The following is a 21,861-nucleotide window of genomic DNA, read 5'->3' on the forward strand; positions in this document are numbered from 1 at the left end:
AACCTAAGAATCTCTTTTGTATTCCTCGAATTTATTATCTTTACTCTTTTACATGCAGAACTCTGTTCATTGGATTAACATGTGTTTATTATAATCATTATTATACATATTCATAATCTATGTTCCCCTTAATGATAACGATAATGATTTCATAAGTATTCATAGGATTAGATTATTATACATTGGATTAGTGAACGAACCACACTAGTTCCTGGACGTACTGACTTCCAGTAATACCCCCCCAATGTAGGTGTTTGAGGCTTTGATTCATTTAATTATACAGCCCATTAATTATTTCAATGATCATATTCTCTAGTATTTTATCCATAGTTACTGGTTCATCTAGAATGTTCTAATGATCACATTTTCTCAGTTTCCCTCTTTACTATAAAAGTGGGTGGTCCTTCGTAATTGAATTTACTATATTAATATTTAAATAATTAGAGTCAAGCCCCAAATGTCCCACAACAGACCAGGCATCACATAGTAACACAGAGCAGGCATCACATAGTAACACACACTCAAGGCGTCACATAGTAACACAGACCAGGCGTTACATACTATCACAAACAAGGTATCACATAGTAACACAGACCGGGCTTCAGGGGGCATATCATTATAAATCGTTATAAATTAAAAGTTGTTCAATTTGCTTATAAATTTATTTATGAAATGGTTATAGAAAGGGCTGCAACTGGTCCAAGTTTCACCATCACACCCTAAACAGAAAAGGAGAAAATAAATACACAACGTATTATGCAACGAATGTTCAACATTCTCAAATAATATCAGGGAACACATATGTCAACTAAAATGTCTACTATGTGCTGTAGAAGCACAAACTCTTGTAATAATTGTAATATGTATGTGCAATATATTTATATGTAATTTTTTTTTTTTTTTTTTCAATTTTTTTTCTTCTTTTTTTTGGCCAATTTTTTTTTTCGTTTGTTATCAAGGGATTTGCATGAAACTTGCACACCTTGCTCAATGGATGCCTATCTGCAAGGGTGCCAATTATGAACGATATCTGTCGAAGTCAAGCTCAGCTACAGGTGGCCGAACTTGGATCTTTATTTTACTCTGGAAAGTAATTTACACCTTCAAAGTATTTCAGAGCTTTCATTTATTAATCAATTTACATGCAAAGTACACCTTATATGTGGCGTTTGTGCTTCTACAGAATGTAGTAGACATTTTAGTCCAAAGTCTATTTGTTGATTTTAAAAAAATTTATAAATATCATATATTGCATATTTTTTAGAAGGGTAACTTTGAATAATTATATTATTGCACTAAACACTTTTTTGATAAATCTGATCACTAGAATCCTTTATTATGTGCTAAATTTAATATCTGAGTGTTATAGAAATGATTTTAGTTGACACATGTGTTCCCTGAAACTATTTGAAAATTCGTTGCATAATTCGTTGTGTATTTTTTTCTCCTTTTCTGTTTAGGGTGTGATGGTGAAACTTGGACCAGTTGCAGCCCTTTCTATAACCATTTTATAAATAAATTTATAAGCAAATTGACCCACTTTTAATTTTACAACGATATGCCACCTTCACATAATAAAAAAGACGAGGCATCACATGGTAACACAGAGCAGGCGTAACATATAAACACAGACCAGGCGTAACATAGAAACACAGACTAGACATCACATAGTAACACAGACCAAGCATCGCACAGTAACACAGACCTGGTATCACATAGTAACACAGACCAGGCATCAGACACTAACACAAAACAGACATCAGACAGTAACACAGACCAGACATCATATAGTAACACAGACCAGACATCATATAGTAACACCGACCAGACATCAGATAGTAACACAGTCCAGGCGTCAGTCAGTAACATAGACCAGGCATCACTTACTAATACTGACACGGCATCATATAGTAACACAGAGCATGTATCAAAAAGAAACACAGAGCAGGCATCACATAGTAATACAGACCAGGAATCAGACAGTAACACAGACCAGGCATTACATAGTAACACAGACCAGGCGTCACATAGTAAAACAGACCAGGCATCACATGGTAACCGACCACGCGTAACATATAAACACAGACCAGGCGTCACATAGTAACACAGACTAGGCATCACATAGTAACACAGGTCAGCCATCACATAGTAACACAGACCAAGTGTCACATAGTAACACAGACCTGGTATCACATAGTAACACAGACCAGGCATCAGACTGAAAGACAGTTCAGGCGTCAGTCAGTAACATACACCAGTCATCACTTAGTAATACTGACAAGGAATCACATAGTAACACAGAGCAGGCATCAGAAAGAAACACATAACAGGCATCAGACAGTAACACAGAGCAAGCATCTGACAGTAACATAGACCAGGCATCAGACAGTAACACAGACAAGGCATCAGACAGTAACACAGACCAGGCATAACATAGTAACACAGACGAGTTGACACATAGTAACACAGACCAGGTATAACAAAGTAACACACACCAGGCATCAATAAGTATCACAGACCATGCATCAGACAGTAACACAGACCAGGCATCAGACAGTAATAAAGTCCAGGCATCACATAACAACACCGGCCAGGCATCTCATAGTAACACAGATAAGGCATCACATAGTAACACAGTCCTGGCATCACATATTAACACAGACCAGGCATCAGACAGAAACACAGATTAGGCCTCAGGCAGTAACACAGACCAGGTATCAGACAGTAACACAGACCAGGCATCAGACAGTTCAACTGACCAGGCATTACATAGTAACACAGCCCAGGCATTACATAGTAACATAGATCAGGCATTACATAGTAACACAGACCAAGCATCAGACAGTAACACAGACCAGGCGTTACATAGTAACACAGAGCAGGCATCACATAGTAACACAGACTAGGTGTCACATAGTAACACAGACCAGGCATCAGACACTAACACAAACCAAACATCAGACAATAACACAGACCAGACATCACTTAGTAACACAGACCAGACATCAGACAGTAACACAGTCCAGGCGTCAGTCAGTAACATAGACCAGGCATCACTTAGTAATACTGACAAGGCATCACATAGTAAAACAGAGCAGGCATCAGACAGAAACACAGAGCAGGCATCAGACTGTAACATACACTCCATCAGACAGATGCATGGTGTCTGTTTTACAGTATAATGCCTGGTCTGTGTTACTATGTAATGCCTGGTCTGTGTTACTATGTAATGTCTGCTCTGTGTTACTGTATGATGCCTGATCTGTGTTACTATGTAATGCCTGGTCTGTGTTGTTATGTGATGCCTGAACTGTGTTACTGTCTGATGCCTGATCTGTGTTACTGTCTGATGCCTGGTCTGTGTTACTGTCTGATGCCTGGTATGTATTATTATGTGATTCATCATACCAGACATCACATAGTAACACAGACCAGGCATCACATAGTAACACAGACCAGGAATCACGTAGTAATATAGACCAAGCATCACATTGTAACACAGACCAGGCATCCCATAGTAACACAGACCAGGCGTAACAGATAAAAACAGACCAGGCGTCACATAGTTACAAACACCAGGGGTTACATAGTACCACAGACCAAGCATCACATAGTAACACATGCCAGGAATCGGTCAGTAACACAGACCAGGCATCACATAGTAACACAGACCAGGCATCACATAGTAACACAGACCAGGCATCACATAGTAACTCAGACCAGGTATCGGAATGTAACACAGACCAGGCATCACATAATAATACAGACCAAGCATCAGAGAGTAACGCAGTTCAGGCATCACATAACAACTCAGACCAGGCATCATATAGTAACACAGACCAGGCATTACATAGTAAACACAGACCAGGCATCATATAGTAAAACAGATCAGGCTTTACATAGAAACATAAATCAGGCATCAGGCAGTAACACAGATGCCTGGCATGTGTTACTGTGTAATGCTTGGTCTGTGGTACTATGTAACGCCTGGTGTTTGTTACTATGTGACGCCTGGTTTGTTTTTATCTGTTACGCTTGGTCTGTGGTACTATGCGATGCCTGGTCTGTGTTACAATATGATGTTTGGCCTCTGTTACTATAAATGCCTGGTCTGTGTTACAATGTTATGCCTGGTTTGTGTTAATATGTGATGCCTGGTATGATGCATCACATAATAATACAGACCAGGCATCAGACAGTAACACAAATCAGGAATCTGCCAGTAACACAATTCAGGCATCACATAACAACACAGACCAGGCATTACATAGTAACACAGACCAGTCATTACATAGTAACACAGACCAGGCATCATACAGAAACACGGATCAGGCATTACATAATAACACAGACCAGGCATTACGTAGTAACACAGACCAGTCATCATACAGTAACACAGACCAGGCATCATACAGTAACACAGAGCAGGCATTACATAATAACACAGACCAGGCATTGCATAGTAACACAGACCAGGCATAATACAGTAGCACAGAACAGGCATTACATAGAAACACAGACAAGACATCAGGCAGTAACACAGACCAGGCATCAGACAGTAACTCAGACCAGACATCACAGAGTAATACAGACCAGGCATGAGAAAGTAACACACACCAGGCATTTTAAAGTAACTCAGACGTGGCGTAACTTAGTAACACAGACCAGGCATCAGACTATATCACAGACCAGGCATTGTACAGTATCAAAGACCAGGCCTCAGACTGTATCCCAGACTCTGCATCAGACTGTATCACAGACCTCGCATCATATAGAAACACAGACCAGGCATCAGACAGTAACTCAGACCAGACATCAGACAATAACACAGACAAGACATCAGACAGTAACACAGATCAGGCATAAGACAGTAACACAGACAAGGCATCTTACAGTAACACAGACCAGGCATCAGACATTAACCCAGACCAGGCGTTACATAATAACACAGACCAGGCATCACATAGTACCACAGACCAAGCATCATATAGTAACACATGCCAGGCATAGGACAGTAACACAGACCAGGCATCACATAGTAACTCAGACCAGGTATCGGAATGTAACATAGACCAGGCATCACATTATAATACAGACCAGGCATCAGAGAGTAACATAGATCAGGCAATAGACAGTAACACAGTTCAGGCATTACATAACAACACAGACCAGGCATAAAATAGTAACACAGACCAGGCATCACATAGTAAAAAAGACCAGGCATCATAGAGAAACACAGAACGGGCAACACATAGTAACACAGACCAGGCATCAGACAGTAACACAGACCAGACATCACAAATTAACACAAACCAGGCATCAAACAGTAACACAGACCAGGTCACAGACAGTAATACAGACCAGGCATCAGTCAGTAACACAGACCAGGAATCAGACAGTAGCACAGAACAGGCATCACATAGTAACAAAGAACACAGAGAACACATAGTAACACAGACCAGGTATAACATAGAAACACACACCAGGCATCAATAAGTAACACAGACCAGGCATCAGACAGTAACACAGACCAGGCATCACAAAGAAAAACAAACCAACCATCAGACAGTAACACTGACCAGGCATGAGAGAGTAATACAGTCCAGGCATCACATAACAACACAGGCCAGGCATCACATAGTAACACAGATCAGGCATCACATAGTAACACAATCCTGGCATCACATATTAACGCAGACCAGGCATCAGACAGAAACACAGACTAGGCCTCAGGCAGTAACATAGACCAGGCGTCATATAGTAATACAGACCAGGTATCAGACAGTAACACAGACCAGGTATCAGACAGTAACACAGACCAGGCATCAGACAGTAACACAGACCAGGCATCAGACAGTACAACTGACCAGGCATTACATAATAACATAGATCAGGCATTACATAGTAACACAGACCAAGCATCAGACAGTAACACTGACCAGGCGTTACATAGTAACACAGAGCAGGCATCACATATTAACACAGACCAGGTGTCATATAGTAACTCAGAACTGGTGTCACATAGTAACACAGACCAGGCATCAGACAGTAACACAGTCCAGGTGTCAGTCAATAACATAGACCAGGCATCACTTAGTAATACTGACAAGGCATCACATAATAAAACAGAGCAGGCATCAGACAGTAACACACACACCATCAGACAGATGCATGGTGTCTGTTTTACGGTATAATGCCTGGTCTGTGTTACTATGTAATGCCTGGTCTGTGTTACTATGTAATGTCTGCTCTGTGTTACTGTATGATGCCTGATCTGTGTTACTATGTAATGCCTGGTCTGTGTTACTATGTGATACCTGGTCTGTGTTACTGTCTGATGCCTGGTCTGTATTATTATGTGATTCATCATACCAGGCATCACATAGTAACACAGACCAGGTATCACATAGTAACACATACCAGGAATCACGTAGTAACACAGACCAAGCATCACATTGTAACACAGACCAGGCATCCCATAGTAACACACACCAGGCGTAACAGATAAAAACAGACCAGGCGTCACATAGTTACGAACACCAGGGGTTACATAATACCACAGACCAAGCATCACATAGTAACGCATGCCATGCATCGGACAGTAACACAGACCAGGCATCACATAGTAACACAGACCAGGCATCACATAGTTACACAGACCAGGCATCACGTAGTAACTCAGACCAGGTATCGGAATGTAACACAGACCAGGCCTCACATAATAATACAGACCAGGCATCATATAGTAACAGACCAGGCATTACATAGTAAACACAGACCAGGCATCATTCAGTAACACAGATCAGGCTTTACATAGAAACACAAATCAGGCATCAGGCAGTAACACAGATGCCTGGCATGTGTTATTGTGTAATGCTTCCTCTGTGGTTCTATGTAACGCCTGGTGATTGTTACTATGTGACGCCTGGTCTGTTTTTATCTGTTACGCCTGGTCTGTTTTTATCTGTTACGCCTGGTCTGTGTTACTATGCGATTCCTGGTCTGGGTTACAATATGATGTTTGGCCTCTGTTACTATAAATGCCTGGTCTGTGTTACAATGTTACGCCTGGTTTGTGTTACTATGTGATGCCTGGTATGATGCATCACATAATAATACAGACCAGGCATTACATAGTAACACAGACCAGTCATTACATAGTAACACAGACCAGGCATCATACAGAAACACGGAGCAGGCATTACATAGTAACACAGACCAGGCATTACGTAGTAACACAGACCAGGCATCATACAGTAACACAGAGCAGGCATTACATAGTAACACAGACCAGGCATTACATTGTAACACAGACCAGGCATAATACAGTAGCACAGAACAGGCATTACATAGAAACACAGACAAGACATCAGGCAGTAACACAGACCAGGCATTAGACAGTAACTCAGAATAGGCATCACATAGTAACACAGACCAGACATTACATAGTAACAAAGACCAGGCATCAGACAGTAACTCAGACCAGACATCACAGAGTAATACAGACCAGGCATGAGAAAGTAACACACACCAGGCATTTTAAAGTAACTCAGACGTGGCGTAACTTAGTAACACAGACCAAGCATCAGACTATATCACAGACCAGGCATCGGACAGTATCAAAGACCAGGCCTCAGACTGTATCCCAGAATATGCATCAGACTGTATCACAGACCTCGCATCATATAGAAACACAGACCAGGCATCAGACAGTAACTCAGACCAGACATCAGACAATAACACAGACAAGACATCAGACAGTAACACAGAGCAGGCATAAGACAGTAACACAGACCAGGCATCTTACAGTAACACAGAGCAGGCATAAGACATTAACCCAGACCAGGCGTTACATAATAACACAGAGCAGGCATCACATAGTAACACAGAACAAGCATCACATTGTAACACAGACCAGGCATCGTACAGTAACACAGACCAGGCATCACATAGTAACTCAGACCAGGTATCGGAATGTAACATAGACCAGGCATCACATAATAATACAGACCAGGCATCAGAGAGTAACATAGATCAGGCAATAGACAGTAACACAGTTCAGGCATCACATAACAACACAGACCAGGCATCACATAGTAACACAGACCAGGCATCACATAGTAAAAAAGACCAGGCATCATAGAGTAATACAGAACGGGCAACACATAGTAACACAGACTAGGCATCAGACAGTAACACTGACCAGACATCACATAATAACACAAACCAGGCATCAAACAGTAACACAGACCAGGCATCAGACAGTAATACAGACCAGGCATCAAAGAGTAACACAGACCAAGCATCAGACAGTAACACAGAACAGGCCTCATACAGTAACACATGCACCAGCCATCAGACATTAACACAGACCAGGAATCAGACAATAACACAGACCAGGCATCAGTCTGTAACACAGACCAGAAATCAGACAGTAATTAAGACCAGGCATCACATGGTAACACAAAAAAGGCATCACATAGTAACACAGACCAGGCATCACATAGGAACATAGACCAGGCGTCACATAGCAACAAAGACCAGGTGTCACATACTAACTGTTACGGACCCGAGTCCAGCGTCGTAGCACGGAGCAGTGACGACAACGCCATCTGTGAGTCCGCTCCCGAAACCCCCCTCCAAATGGACGACGCCATCTAGTGAGGACGGGATATACCGGCCACAGGGGCTGGATTCCAGTCTTAATCAGCTCGTAACATAGCCGCTGCTGACCTCTGGTAAGGTGTCGCTTAGACAGCAACGCCATCTATGAAGTGGATAGGTGGGCGTTTGTGTCTAAGCCTGTAAGTGAGGTGCCCTAGAGCGTCCCTATTACTAATGACGTGTCTGATTACAGAGTCGACCTGGGACTGCTGTATTGGACGATGGGGCAGTCTACCCAAGGCAGCCAAGGTCTCTCCACGAGTTTGCTGAAGAAGCTGTGAGTCAGCCCCGGACGAACACTGCTGAGAGTGTTAGCCTGCCTGTAACGTGGCAGTATCAGGGATCGCCTTATCTGGGGCTGGCTGGTGGAAGAGACTAGTATTATAGTCTGTGGGTTGGTTGGTGTTGTCGTGTTGTTCCTCCTTCTCTACGGACAACCCAACCCACAACTCGGTAGAGTGCTTACACTTCACTAGGAGATCACACTAGGCGCTTCTGGCTCTTGGAGAGGGGCTCCACGTCACATGTTTAGGGGATGCGGCTCCAACACTCAGCCTCGTTGTCACGTGCACACACCCACTCGAGCCGCTGTGACTCCCCACTCTCTCCTTAGGTGATATGATCTCCTCAATCCCCTTTTGACTTATTAGTATTACCTTTTACCCTGTCCACGGCAGTGGTTCTTGGTTCTTTCTCTCTCTCTCTCTCCTTCTTTACTACCTCCTGGGAAGCCTCACTAGGACAAGGGCAAACACCAGCAAATTGGGATACATTTACTGGACAAAGTACATACACGATACATACACACATATAATAATAATGAATCCTATACTCTATAATATCACAATCAGGTTGCACTCCAACACCAGCAGAACTCTATTATCAGCTTATCAAGTGGTATCCTATCTCCTGGTTCACCACCTGATACTATCAACCTCCTCAAGTTGATCAAGTCTACATACACTGTTGTACCATCAGCAAGAGAATATATATATATATATCTATAAATGTGTACAAAGGAAACCAGCATTTGAATGCAATAACATATATCAGTATAAATGTTCCTTGATACACAACAATGATCAATCGATCACTCTATCACTCCTAGAACACATACATCTGTAGATAATCAAGCCTACGACTGCAACTCTAAACTTCAGTATAAAACACTCCTTGACATAAGAATGCAAACAATCACTCACCTCTCACTGCGTCTTGCACACTAATGACAACCAAACACTATCAACTCCCTACAAGTAATCCACCATAACTTCCCTTCCACCTCTGGAAGTTCACTACCCTAATATCTTTAGGTTCTTCCGGGCTTCACTACCAGGATCCTCTGCAGCTCCTTCAGGCTGCTATCATGAAGTTTCCTTGAGCAACTACGGTGCTTCACCCTTCTGCTAGGTTCCTCCACAGCTCTCTTGGCTGCTACACCATGAAGGTTCCTCGAGCAACTATGGCGCTTCACCACCTCTACAGAAGCATGTGACACTCCTCTTCACTGCTTCTTCTCCCAGCTCGAGGTCCTCTGCTTCACTACCTTGGAGTCTCATCAATTACCTCATCTAGGCTGGCTTCGAAGTTCTCAGCAACTTCTTCCCCAAAGACAAACCTGCAACCCATCGACACTCCAATAAAATGTTTCCCCTTTAACACATAAACAAAAATAACCACACAATATGCTTGCCTCAAACCTCTATCTGTCCTCTACATACAGTGGGAGTGGACTCCCCCGTTTTGGGCGGGTCCATACTCCACCTCGCCCGGCGGCGGTCCTCACTCACTCAGGGAGGGGCCTTCGCCGTCGGGAGCTCTCAGTCACCTGCCAGCGCTCAGAGGGGACGGACGCCGCTCCGTGTTCCTCCCTCTTCACTCTCTTATTTTAGGCTTTCTGCCTTATTAAAACATGTCTAACTTATAAATAAACATTGCTACTGTCGCTGGGCACACGACCAACTACAAGCAATCACTATGAACTGGCGTATACCGTGCTTACCACAGATCGTCTGGTCGAGGGCGCTATCCCTCTGACAGAGCTTGGTCAAGGCGCTTCCACGGCCCACAATAATGTCTCTGGCCGGCTTGATACTCTCTTCTTCGACCAGGACTTGAGACCACAACGTTCCCAGCTCAGTTCCACAGCTGGCACGTCTACACACTTCTCTTCTCTTGGAGATATATCACTAGGGGTTCCCTTCTGACGGGAGCTCGAACGGAGCGCTGCTTTCCCCTGCGATGTCTGGCACTCAAGTGAGGTCAAAGCCCCTCCAGAAGCGAGCCTCACGCCTCCAGCAAAATGTCCACATCTCCTAGCCAGTCATTTATCTGTTTTCTTCTTCATTGCCCATAATCTTAAATTGTTATACATATCCAAGCAACTATTTTACATATGTGTTATCGCCTCAATATTTGCTAGACCTTCTAATCAGGTCAGGCTTGATGAATAACTCTCAAAGAGGGAGACTCGTTTCTCCTGCAGGCTGAGATCATAACACTAGCCACTGTGGTGCTGAGAGAGGAGAGTGATCAGCGGAATCACACGAGGCTCCTGCCTAGGGCTCGCAACCCTAGTATCGGTCGTGGAGTGTCCTACACAGCGGAGCTGATCGGAACCTGCCAGCTACAGGTTGGATTGTGGTTGAAGGCCTCCACGACGGAGAACCCAGTGGGATTGTGATTTGGCTGGCCTGTGGCCAGGGTAGATTCGCCGAGAGAATCCAAGAGGATTCATCGTGGGCCGAAGAAGAGAACCAGGGCTACTCAAAGTGCGCACCGTGGAGCATCCTGTGTCTTCAGAGGAAAACAACTCTGTACATTAAAGTGTATTTATAACCCCGTGTGACTGTTTATATATTTATTTATGGTGGTGGTTAATATATATATATATATATATATATATATATATATATATATATATATATATATATATATATAGGGATAGGGATATATCCCTATATATATATAGGGATCCCTATATATATATATAGGGATATAGGGATAGGGAGGGATAGGCATACGAAAGGCAACTGAGGTAGCACTTCCAGCATTCTTATCCTCATGTACAGCAGCCAACGAATTGGTAGGGCAGATCCTACCAGAGCGTATGAGAGAGACAGCGGGAACTCATGATCAAACGTTCATCGAAGCAGCCAGACAATGGGACACCATTGCACACCCTCAACCCCGACCACAAATCCCAAAAGACCACAAGCAGGCCCACTGGGATAGCCCCATAATGGAAAAGACTGTCACAGCAATGATTGACAACGCTGATGCTGAAAACAAAGCCCGCCTCCTAGCGGTAACAGCACCCCACGCCGGGGATTTCTTATTTGCTGTGCCCAATGCAGCCCTGGGAACTCGCCTCAGTCATGACGCTCTCCGCATTGGAGTTGCCCTTCGCCTTGCCGCCCCCATCCTCACCGAACATAGGTGCATCTGCGGAACTGCGATGGCAGACCAATATGGTCGTCATGGTCTGGTATGTCGTAAATCACAGGGTAAAATTGCAAGACATGAAGAAGTCAACGACATCATCAAGAGGAGCCTCGCCACAGCCCGCTGCCCGGCACAAAGAGAACCACACTTATCCAGACCTAACGACCCTCAGAAGCGCCCTGATGGGGTCACCTTGCTACCTTGGAAGGATGGTAAGCAAGTGGTATGGGACTACACTTGCGCTGCCACACTGGCCAGTACCTACCTCCACTACAGCACACGTGAAAGCGGTGGTGCTGCTTCTTTCAGGGAATCGCAGAAAATTATTAAATATAGAGGTCTAGCACACTGCTACAACTTTGTTCCGATCGGCCACAACTTTGACACAACCACAACACCACCACTGCTACAACTTTGTTCCGATCGACCCTCGGTTCGTGGGGAAAATGTGCATTGAAGTTCCTGAAGGAATTGGGGGACAAATTGATCAGCGCTACAAAAGACCAGAGAGCAAAAAGTTTCTTGTTCCAGCGCCTCAGTGTTGCGATTCAGAGGGGAAATGCCTGTTGCGTCTTGGGCACTAGTCCAACTTCAGAGGAATTCGAAGAAGTGTTTGACTTGCAACAATGATCGAACCCGTCTGTGACATTCATCAATGTTTCCCATTGTTGTGTTTTTCAAGAGATCCATAACCTTTAAGCATCTTTTTGCATTATTATTTTTGTATCAACCCATGTATATCTTGTAACCATCAAATGCATAATAAAGCACAAAAAATATTTAAGGAAGGGGGTGGTAGGAGAAAAGCACACAGAAACTGTATTGGAGGGGATCTAAACATTCCCTCTAATGCGTTATGCGTGGTTTCCTCCGAGGCTATGGGTCCCCCTTCTTCCAGCTAGAGGTGGTACTCCCTTCCTATATATATATATATATATATATATATATATATATATATATATATATATATATATATATATATATATATATATATATATATATATATATAAATCAGAGCATGTGTATCCCTCCCCCTTTAATTTAACTTGCGTTACGGAACACATCCCTTGAAAGCCTCTACTAGCTTGGGGCCGGATTCCCAAATTCTAATAACACCAGAAAAGAACCCGGTTACGACCCAGTAGGGCCGTAACAGTAACACACATCAGGCATCACATAGTAACACAGACCTGGCATCACATAGTAACACCGACCAGGCGTCACATAGTAACATAGACCAGGCATCACATAGTAACAAAGACCAGGCGAAACATATAAACACAGACCTCGCATCACATAGTAACACAGTAACATAGACGAGGCATCAGACAGAAACACAGACCAGGCATCACGTAGTAACACAGACCAAATAACAGACAGTAACACAAAACAGGCATCAAATAGTAACTCAGAACAGGCATCAGACAGTAACACAGACCAGGCATCAGACAGTAATACAGACCAGGCACCAGATAGTAACACAGACCAGGCATCACACAGTAAGACAGAGCAGACATTACATAGAAACACAGACCAGGCATCAGGCAGTAACACAGATGCCTGGCAATTGTTACTTTGTGATGCTTGGTCTGTGGTACTATGTAATGCCTGGTGTTTGTTAATATGTGATGCCTGGTCCGTTTTTATCTGTTAAGCTTGGTCTGTGTTACTATGGGATGCCTTGTCTGTGTTACAATATGATGCTTGGTCTGTGTTACTATGTGATGCCTGGTCTGTGTTACTAAGTGACGCCTGGTCTGTGTTACTATGTGATGCCTGGTATGATGAATCACATAAAGATACAGACCAGGCATCAGACAGTAACACAGATCAGGCATCAGACAGTAACACTGTTCAGGCATCACATAACAACACAGACCAGGTATCACATAGTAACACAGACCAGGCATTACAAAGTAACACAGACCAGGCATCATACAGTAACACAGAGCAGACATTACATAGTAACACAGACCAGGCATTACATAATAACACAGACCAGACATTATACCGTAAAACAGACCAGACGTTATACCGTAAAACAGAACAGACATTACATACAAAACACAGACCTGACATTACATAGTAACACAGACCAGGCATCGTACAGAAACACATAGAGCAAGCATTACATAATAACACAGTCCAGGCATTACACAGTAACACAGACCAGGCATCATACAGTAACACAGAGCTGGCATTACATAGTAACACAGACCAGGTATTACATTGTAACACAGACCAGGCATCATACAGTAGCACAGAAGAGGCATTACATAGAAACACAGACAAGGCATCAGGCAGTAACACAAACCAGGCATCAGACAGTAGATCAAACCAGGCATCACATTGTAACACAGACCAGACATTACAAAGTAACAAAGACCAGGCATCAGGCAGCAAGACAAACCAGGCATCAGACAGTAACTCAGACCAGGCATCAGACAGTAACAGAGATCAGGCATTAGACAGTAACAGAGATCAGGCATAAGACAGTAACTCAGACCAGGCCTCAGACTGTATCACAGACCAGGCATCATATAGAAAACAGACCAAGCATCAGACAGTAACTCAGACCAGGCATCAGACAATAACACAGACAAGACATCAGACAGTAACACAGAGCATGCATAGGACAGTAACACAGACCAGGCATCAAACAGTAACACAGACCAGGCATCAGACAGTAACACAGACCAGGCATTAGACAGTAACACAGACCAGGCATAAGACAATAACACAGACCAGTCATCAAATAGGAACACAGACCAAGCATCAGACAGTAACACAGGCAAGGCATCACATAGTAACACAGACCAGGCATCACATAGTAACACAGACCAGGCATCACATAGTAACACAGACCAGGCATCAGACAGTAACACAGACCAGGCATCTCGTAGTAAGACAGACCAGGCATCAGACAGTAAAACAGACCAGGCATCAGACAGTAACACAGACCAGGCATCAGATAATAACACAGACAAGACATCAGACAGTAACACAGACCAGGCATCAGGCAGTAACACAAACAAGCCATCAGATAGTAACACAGACCAGGCATCAGACAGTAATACACATGAGGCATGAGACAGTAACACAGAACAGGCATAAGAAATTAAGACAGACCAGGCATCACACAGTAACACCGACCAGGCATCACATAGTAACACAGACCAGGCATCAGACAATAGGACAAACTAGGCGTCAGACAGTAACTCAGTCCAGGCATCACATAACAACACAGACCAAACATTACATAATACCACACACCTGGCATCAGACAGAAACACTGACCAGCCATCAGACTGTACCACAGACCAGGCATCACATAGTAATTCAGACCAGACATCAGACAGTAACACACACAAGGCACAAGACAGAAAGACAGACCAGGCATCACATAGTAACAGAGACCAGGCATTACATAGTAACAGAGACCAGGCATTACATAGTAACACAGACCAGGAATCACATAGTAACGTAGACCAGGCATCAGATTGTAACACAGACCAGGCATCAGACAGTAACACAGACCAAGCATCAGACGGAAACTCAGACCAGGCATCACATAGTAACACAGCCCAGGCATTACATAGTAACACAGACCAGGCATCAGACAGTAACACAGTCCAGGCATCACATAACAACACAGACCAGGCATCAGACAGTAATACAGACCAGGCATCGGACAGTAACACAGATCAGGCATCGGACAGTAACATTGACCATTTGTCACATAGTAACACAGACCAGGTATCAGACAGTAACACAGAACAGACATCAGTCTGCATCAGAGACCAGGAATTACATAGTAACACAGACTAGGCATCACATACTAACACAGACCAGGCATCACATAGTAACACTGACCAGGCATCTCATAGTAACACAGACCAAGCATCAGACTGTAAATACAGAACAGGCTTCAGATAGTAACAAAGAGAAGGCATCAGACAGTAACACAGACCAGGCATCAGTCAGTAACACAGACCAGGCATCAGACAGTAATACTGACCAAGCATCACATAGTAATACAGACCTGACCTCACATAGTAACACAGACCAGACATCACATAGTAACACAGACCAGGCGTCATATAGGAACACAGACCAAGCATCACATTGTAACACAGACTAGGAAATACATAGTAACACAGACCAGGCGTAAAATAAAAACACAGACCAGGCATCACATAGTAACACAGAACAGGCATCGGACAATAACACAGACCAGGAATCACATTGTAACACAGACCAGGCAACAGACAGTAACACATATACAGTAACACAGTCCAGGCATCATATAACAACACAGACCTGGCATCACATAGTAACACAGACCAGGCATCACGTAGTAAAACAGACGGGGCATCAGACAGTAACACAGACCAGACATTAGATCGTAACACAAGCCAGGCATCAGACAGTATCACACAGTAACACAGACAAGCCATCAGATAGTAACACAGCCAAGACATCAGACAGTAACACAGACCAGGCATTAGACAGTAACACAGACCTGGTATCACATAGTAACACAGACCAGACATCAGACAGTAATACACACCAGGAATAAAACAGTAACACAGACCAGGCGTCAGACAGTAACACAGACCAGGCATCAGAGAGTAACACAGACAAAGCATCAGACAGTAACACAGACCAGGAATCAGACAATAACACAGACCAGGCATCAGTCTGTAACACAGACCAGAAATCAGACAGTAATTCAGACCAGGCATCACATGTTAACAAAGACCAGGCATCACATAGTAACACAGACCAGGCGTCACATAGTAACACAGACCAGGCGTCACATAGTAACACAGACCAGGCGTCACATAGTAACACACACCAGGCATCACATAATAACACAGACCAGGCGAAACATATAAACACAGATCAGGCATCACATAGAAACACAGACCAGGCATCACATAGTAACAGAGACCATACTTCCCATAATAACATAGACCAGGCATCATGTAGTAACACATAGTAACACAGACCAGGCATCAGACAGTAACACAGACCAGGCATCAGACAGTAACACAGAACAGGCATCAAATAGTAACTCAGAAAAGGCATCAGACAGTAACACAGACCAGGCATCAGACAGTAACATAGAGCAGGCGTCAAACAGTAACTCAGACCAGGCATCAGACAGCTAGACAGACCAGGAATCACATAGTAATACAGACCAGGCATTACATAGAAACACAAACCAAGCATCAGACAGTAACACAGACCAGGCATCAAATAGTAATTGAGACCAACCATCAGGCAGTAACACACACCAGGAACAAGACAGAAAGACAGGCCAGGCATCACATAGTAACACAGACCAAGCATCAGACCGTATCAAGGTATCACCCAGACAAGGTATCACATAGTAACACATACCAGGCTCCACCTAGTATCACAGGCCAGGTACCACGCATCACACAGTAACACAGACCAGGTATCACGCATCACACAGTAACACAGACCAGGCATCGAACAGTAACACAGATAAGGCCTCACATAGTAACACAGACCAGACATCAGAGAGTAACACAGACCAGGCATAAGACAGTAACACAGACAAGGCATCACTTAGTAAAACCGACCAGGCATCAGACTGTAACTTAGACCAGACATTACATAGTAACACAAGCCAGGCATCAGACATTATCACACACCAGGCATCAGACAGTAACACAGACAAGCCATCAGATAGTAACACAGACCAGGCATCAGACAGTAACACAGACCAGGCATCAGGCAGTAACACAGATCAGGCATCAGACAGTAGGACAGAACAGGCATCTGACAGTAAGACAGACCAGGCATCAGACAGTAACACAGACCAGGCGTCACATTGTAACGCAGACCAGGCATCAGACAGTAACACAGAACGGGCAGCCCATAGTAACACAGATCAAGCTTCAGACAGTAACACAAACAAGGCGTCAGACCGTAACAAAGAACAGGCGTCGCATAGTAACACAAACTAGGCATCAGACATTAACACAGACCAGACATCACATAGTAACACAAACTAGGCATCAGACAGTAACACAGACTAGGCATCAGACAGTAATACAAACCAGTCATCAGAGAGTAACACAGACAAAGCATCAGACAGTAACACAGACCAGGCATCAGACAGTAACACAGACCAGGCATCAGTCTGTAACACAGACCAGAAATCAGACAGTAATTCAGACCAGGCATCACATAGTATCACAGACCAGGCATCACATAGTAGCGCAGACCAGGCGTCACATAGTAACACAGACCAGGCATCAGTCTGTAACACAGACCAGAAATCAGACAGTAATTCAGACCAGGCATCACATAGTATCACAGACCAGGTGTCACATAGTAACACAGACCAGGCGTCACATAGTAACACAAACCAGGCATCACATGGTAACACACACCAGGCATCTCATAGTAACACAGACCAGGCATCAGAAAGTAACACAGACCAGGCTTCACGTAATAACACATACCAGGCATCTCCAGTAACAAAGACCAGGAATCACATAGTAACACAGACCTGGCATCACAAAGTAACACAGACCTGGCATCTCATAGTAACACAGACCAGGCATCACAAAGTAACACAGACCTGGCATCTCATAGTAACACACACCAGGCATCTCATAGTAACACAGACCAGGCATCACAAAGTAACACAGACCAGGCATCTCATAGTAACACAGACCAGGCGTCAGACAGTAACACAGACCAGGCGTCAGACAGTAACACAGACCAGGCGTCAGACAGTAACACAGACCAGGCATCACATAGTAACACAGACCAGGCATCACATAGTAACACAGACCAGGCATCACATAGTAAGAAAGACCAGGCATCTCATAATAACACAGACCAGGCATCTCATAGTAACCAAGACCAGGCGTCAGACAGTAACACAGACCAGGCGTCAGACAGTAACACAGACCAGGAATCAGATAGTAACACAGACCAGGCATCACATAGTAACGCAGACCAGGCATCACATAGTAAGAAAGACCAGGCATCTCATAATAACACAGACCAGGCATCTCATAGTAACACAGACCAGGCGTCAGACAGTAACACAGACCAGGCATCACATAGTAACACAGACCAGGCGTCTCATAGTAACACAGACCAGGCATCAGACAGTAACACACACCAGGCATCAGACAGTAACACACACCAGGCATCAGACAGTAACACACACCAGGCATCACATAGTAACACAGACCAAGCACCAGGCAGTAACACAGAACAGGCTTCAGACAGTAACAAAGACTAGGCATCACATAGTAACACAGACCGGGCGTCACGTAGTAACACAGACCAGGCATCATACAGTAACACTGACCAGGCCTCATATAGTAACACAGACCAGGCATCACATATTAACACAGACCATTCATCACACAGTAACACTGACCAGGCGTGACATAGTAACATAGACCACGCGTCACTCAGTAACACAGACCACTCCTCATTCAGTAACACAGACCTGGCATCAGACTGTAACACAGATTAGGCATCACGTAGTAATACAGACCTGGTGTCACGTAGTAACACAGACCAGGCATCATATAGTAACACAGACCAGGCGTCACATAGTAACACAGACCAGGCATCGTATAGTAACACAGATTAGGCATCACGTAGTAACTAAGTCCAAGCATCTCATAGTACCACAGATAAGGCATCGGACAGTAACACAGACCAGGCATCACATAGTAACACAGACAAGACATCAATTAGTAACACAGACCTGGCATCACATAGTAACACAGACCAGGCATCAAACAGTAAGACAGACCAGGCATCACATAGTAACACAGACCAGGAATCACATAGGTACACAGACCAGGCATCAGTCAGTAACAAAGACCAGGCATCACATAGTAACACAGACCAGGCATCACAGAGTAACAGATACCAGGATTCATATAGTAACACAGACCAGGCGTCATATAGTAACTAAGACCAGACATAACATTGTAACAAAGACCAGGCATCGCCAGTAACAAAAACCAGGCATCGGTCAGTAATAAAGACCAGGCATCACATAGTAATACAGACCAGGCATCAGACAGTAACACAGATCTGGCATCTCATAGTAACACAGACCAGGCATCTCAAAATAATACAGACTAGGCATCACATAGTAGCACAGTCAAGGCATCACATAGTAACATAGTGTAGGCATCACATAGGCACACAGACCAGGCATCAGTCAGTAATACAGACTAGGCATCTCATAGTAATACAGATAGACTAGGCATCACATAGTAACATAGACCAGGCATCTCATAGTAACACAGACCAGGCATCTCATAGTAACACAGACCAGGCATCTCATAGTAACACAGACCAGGCATCACAAAGTAACACTGACCAGGCATCTCATAGTAACACAGACCAGGCGTCAGACAGTAACACAGACCAGGCATCACATAGTAACACAGACCTAGCATCTAATAGAAACACTGACCAGGCGTCAGACAGTAACACAGACCAGGCATCACATAGTAACACAGACCAAGCGTCAGACAGTAACACAGACCAGTCATCACATAGTAACACAGACGTGGCTTCTCAAAGTAACACAGACCAGGCATCACAAAGTAAGACAGACCAGGCATAACATAGTAACATAGACCAGGCGTCAGACGGTAACACAGATCAGGCATCACATAATAACACAGACCAGCGACACATAGTAACATAGACCAGGCGTCAGACAGTAACACAGATCAAGCATCAGACAGTAACACAGACCAGACATCTCATAGTAACACAGACCAGGCATCAGACAGTAACACACACCAGGCATCAGACAGTAACACACACCAGGCATCAGACAGTAACACACACCAGGCATCAGAGAGTAACACACACCAGGCATCAGACAGTAACACACACCAGGCATCAGACAGTAACACACACCAGGCATCAGACAGTAACACACACCAGGCATCAGACAGTAACACACACCAGGCATCAGACAGTAACACACACCAGGCATCAGACAGTAACACACACCAGGCATCAGACAGTAACACACACCAAGCATCAGACAGTAACACACACCAGGCATCAGACAGTAACACACACCAGGCATCAGACAGTAACACAGACCAGGCATCATATTTAAACAGGAAGCATTGCTTCAGTGAGGCATAAAGGCTCGATATTAGACAGCAATAAAGAAATGTTATCAAATGAACATTGCCTTGTCTTGATTTCGAAAACATTATCTATTGTTTTATCATAGTTTAATTTAATTAGCCTCAATATAAAACAATCAGCAAGCACACACTTCAAAGAACCTGTACGTCAGTATTTATTTATAAAAAATAATGGGTTTGAGGAAGAAGTAATGTCTAAGTCACAGATAAATAAATTTGAAAAGGAAGAACGTTGGTTTAGTTAGAGTAGAGAAGACAAGAGTGAGGCAGACAGGGGCCCCATGAGGAGAGTGCCACTTTGGCTGCAGATGGCGGCACAGGTGATGGCGGAGGACACAGAGGCTGTCTTGATCACTGTCCCACAGCGTTGGTTCGTTGCAGTGCGATTGTAGTTATCTAACGAGGCTGAAGCGAGTACTAGCGAGGCCTCCGCCACCACCACCACCACAATCAGCAGCAACACACTCCCCGACATGTTCTTTGTTGACACAAATCCTGTGTGAAGCAAATATTACATATTAACACAATATACTTGAAAAAATATATGTCGTTTATCACGGAA

At 43.9% G+C, this 21,861-nt stretch overlaps 1 protein-coding gene across 1 annotated transcript in view; it reads left to right on the top strand.

The window, feature by feature from the left end:
• Nucleotides 1–15,936, top strand: part of LOC123765118 (clumping factor A-like) — a 35,894-nt gene extending 19,958 nt beyond the window's left edge. The window contains exons 20-24 of the mRNA XM_069333060.1: nt 13,502–13,607; nt 13,764–14,048; nt 14,349–14,579; nt 14,852–15,178; nt 15,392–15,936. Of these exons, the coding sequence (XP_069189161.1) occupies nt 13,502–13,607; nt 13,764–14,048; nt 14,349–14,579; nt 14,852–15,178; nt 15,392–15,936 (1,494 nt within the window). The remainder of the gene's footprint in view (nt 1–13,501; nt 13,608–13,763; nt 14,049–14,348; nt 14,580–14,851; nt 15,179–15,391) is intronic.
• The last annotated feature ends 5,925 nt before the right edge of the window (nt 15,937–21,861 follow it).

This window comes from Procambarus clarkii, chromosome 29 (genome assembly GCF_040958095.1).
Source record: "Procambarus clarkii isolate CNS0578487 chromosome 29, FALCON_Pclarkii_2.0, whole genome shotgun sequence".
Taxonomy (NCBI): domain Eukaryota; kingdom Metazoa; phylum Arthropoda; class Malacostraca; order Decapoda; family Cambaridae; genus Procambarus; species Procambarus clarkii.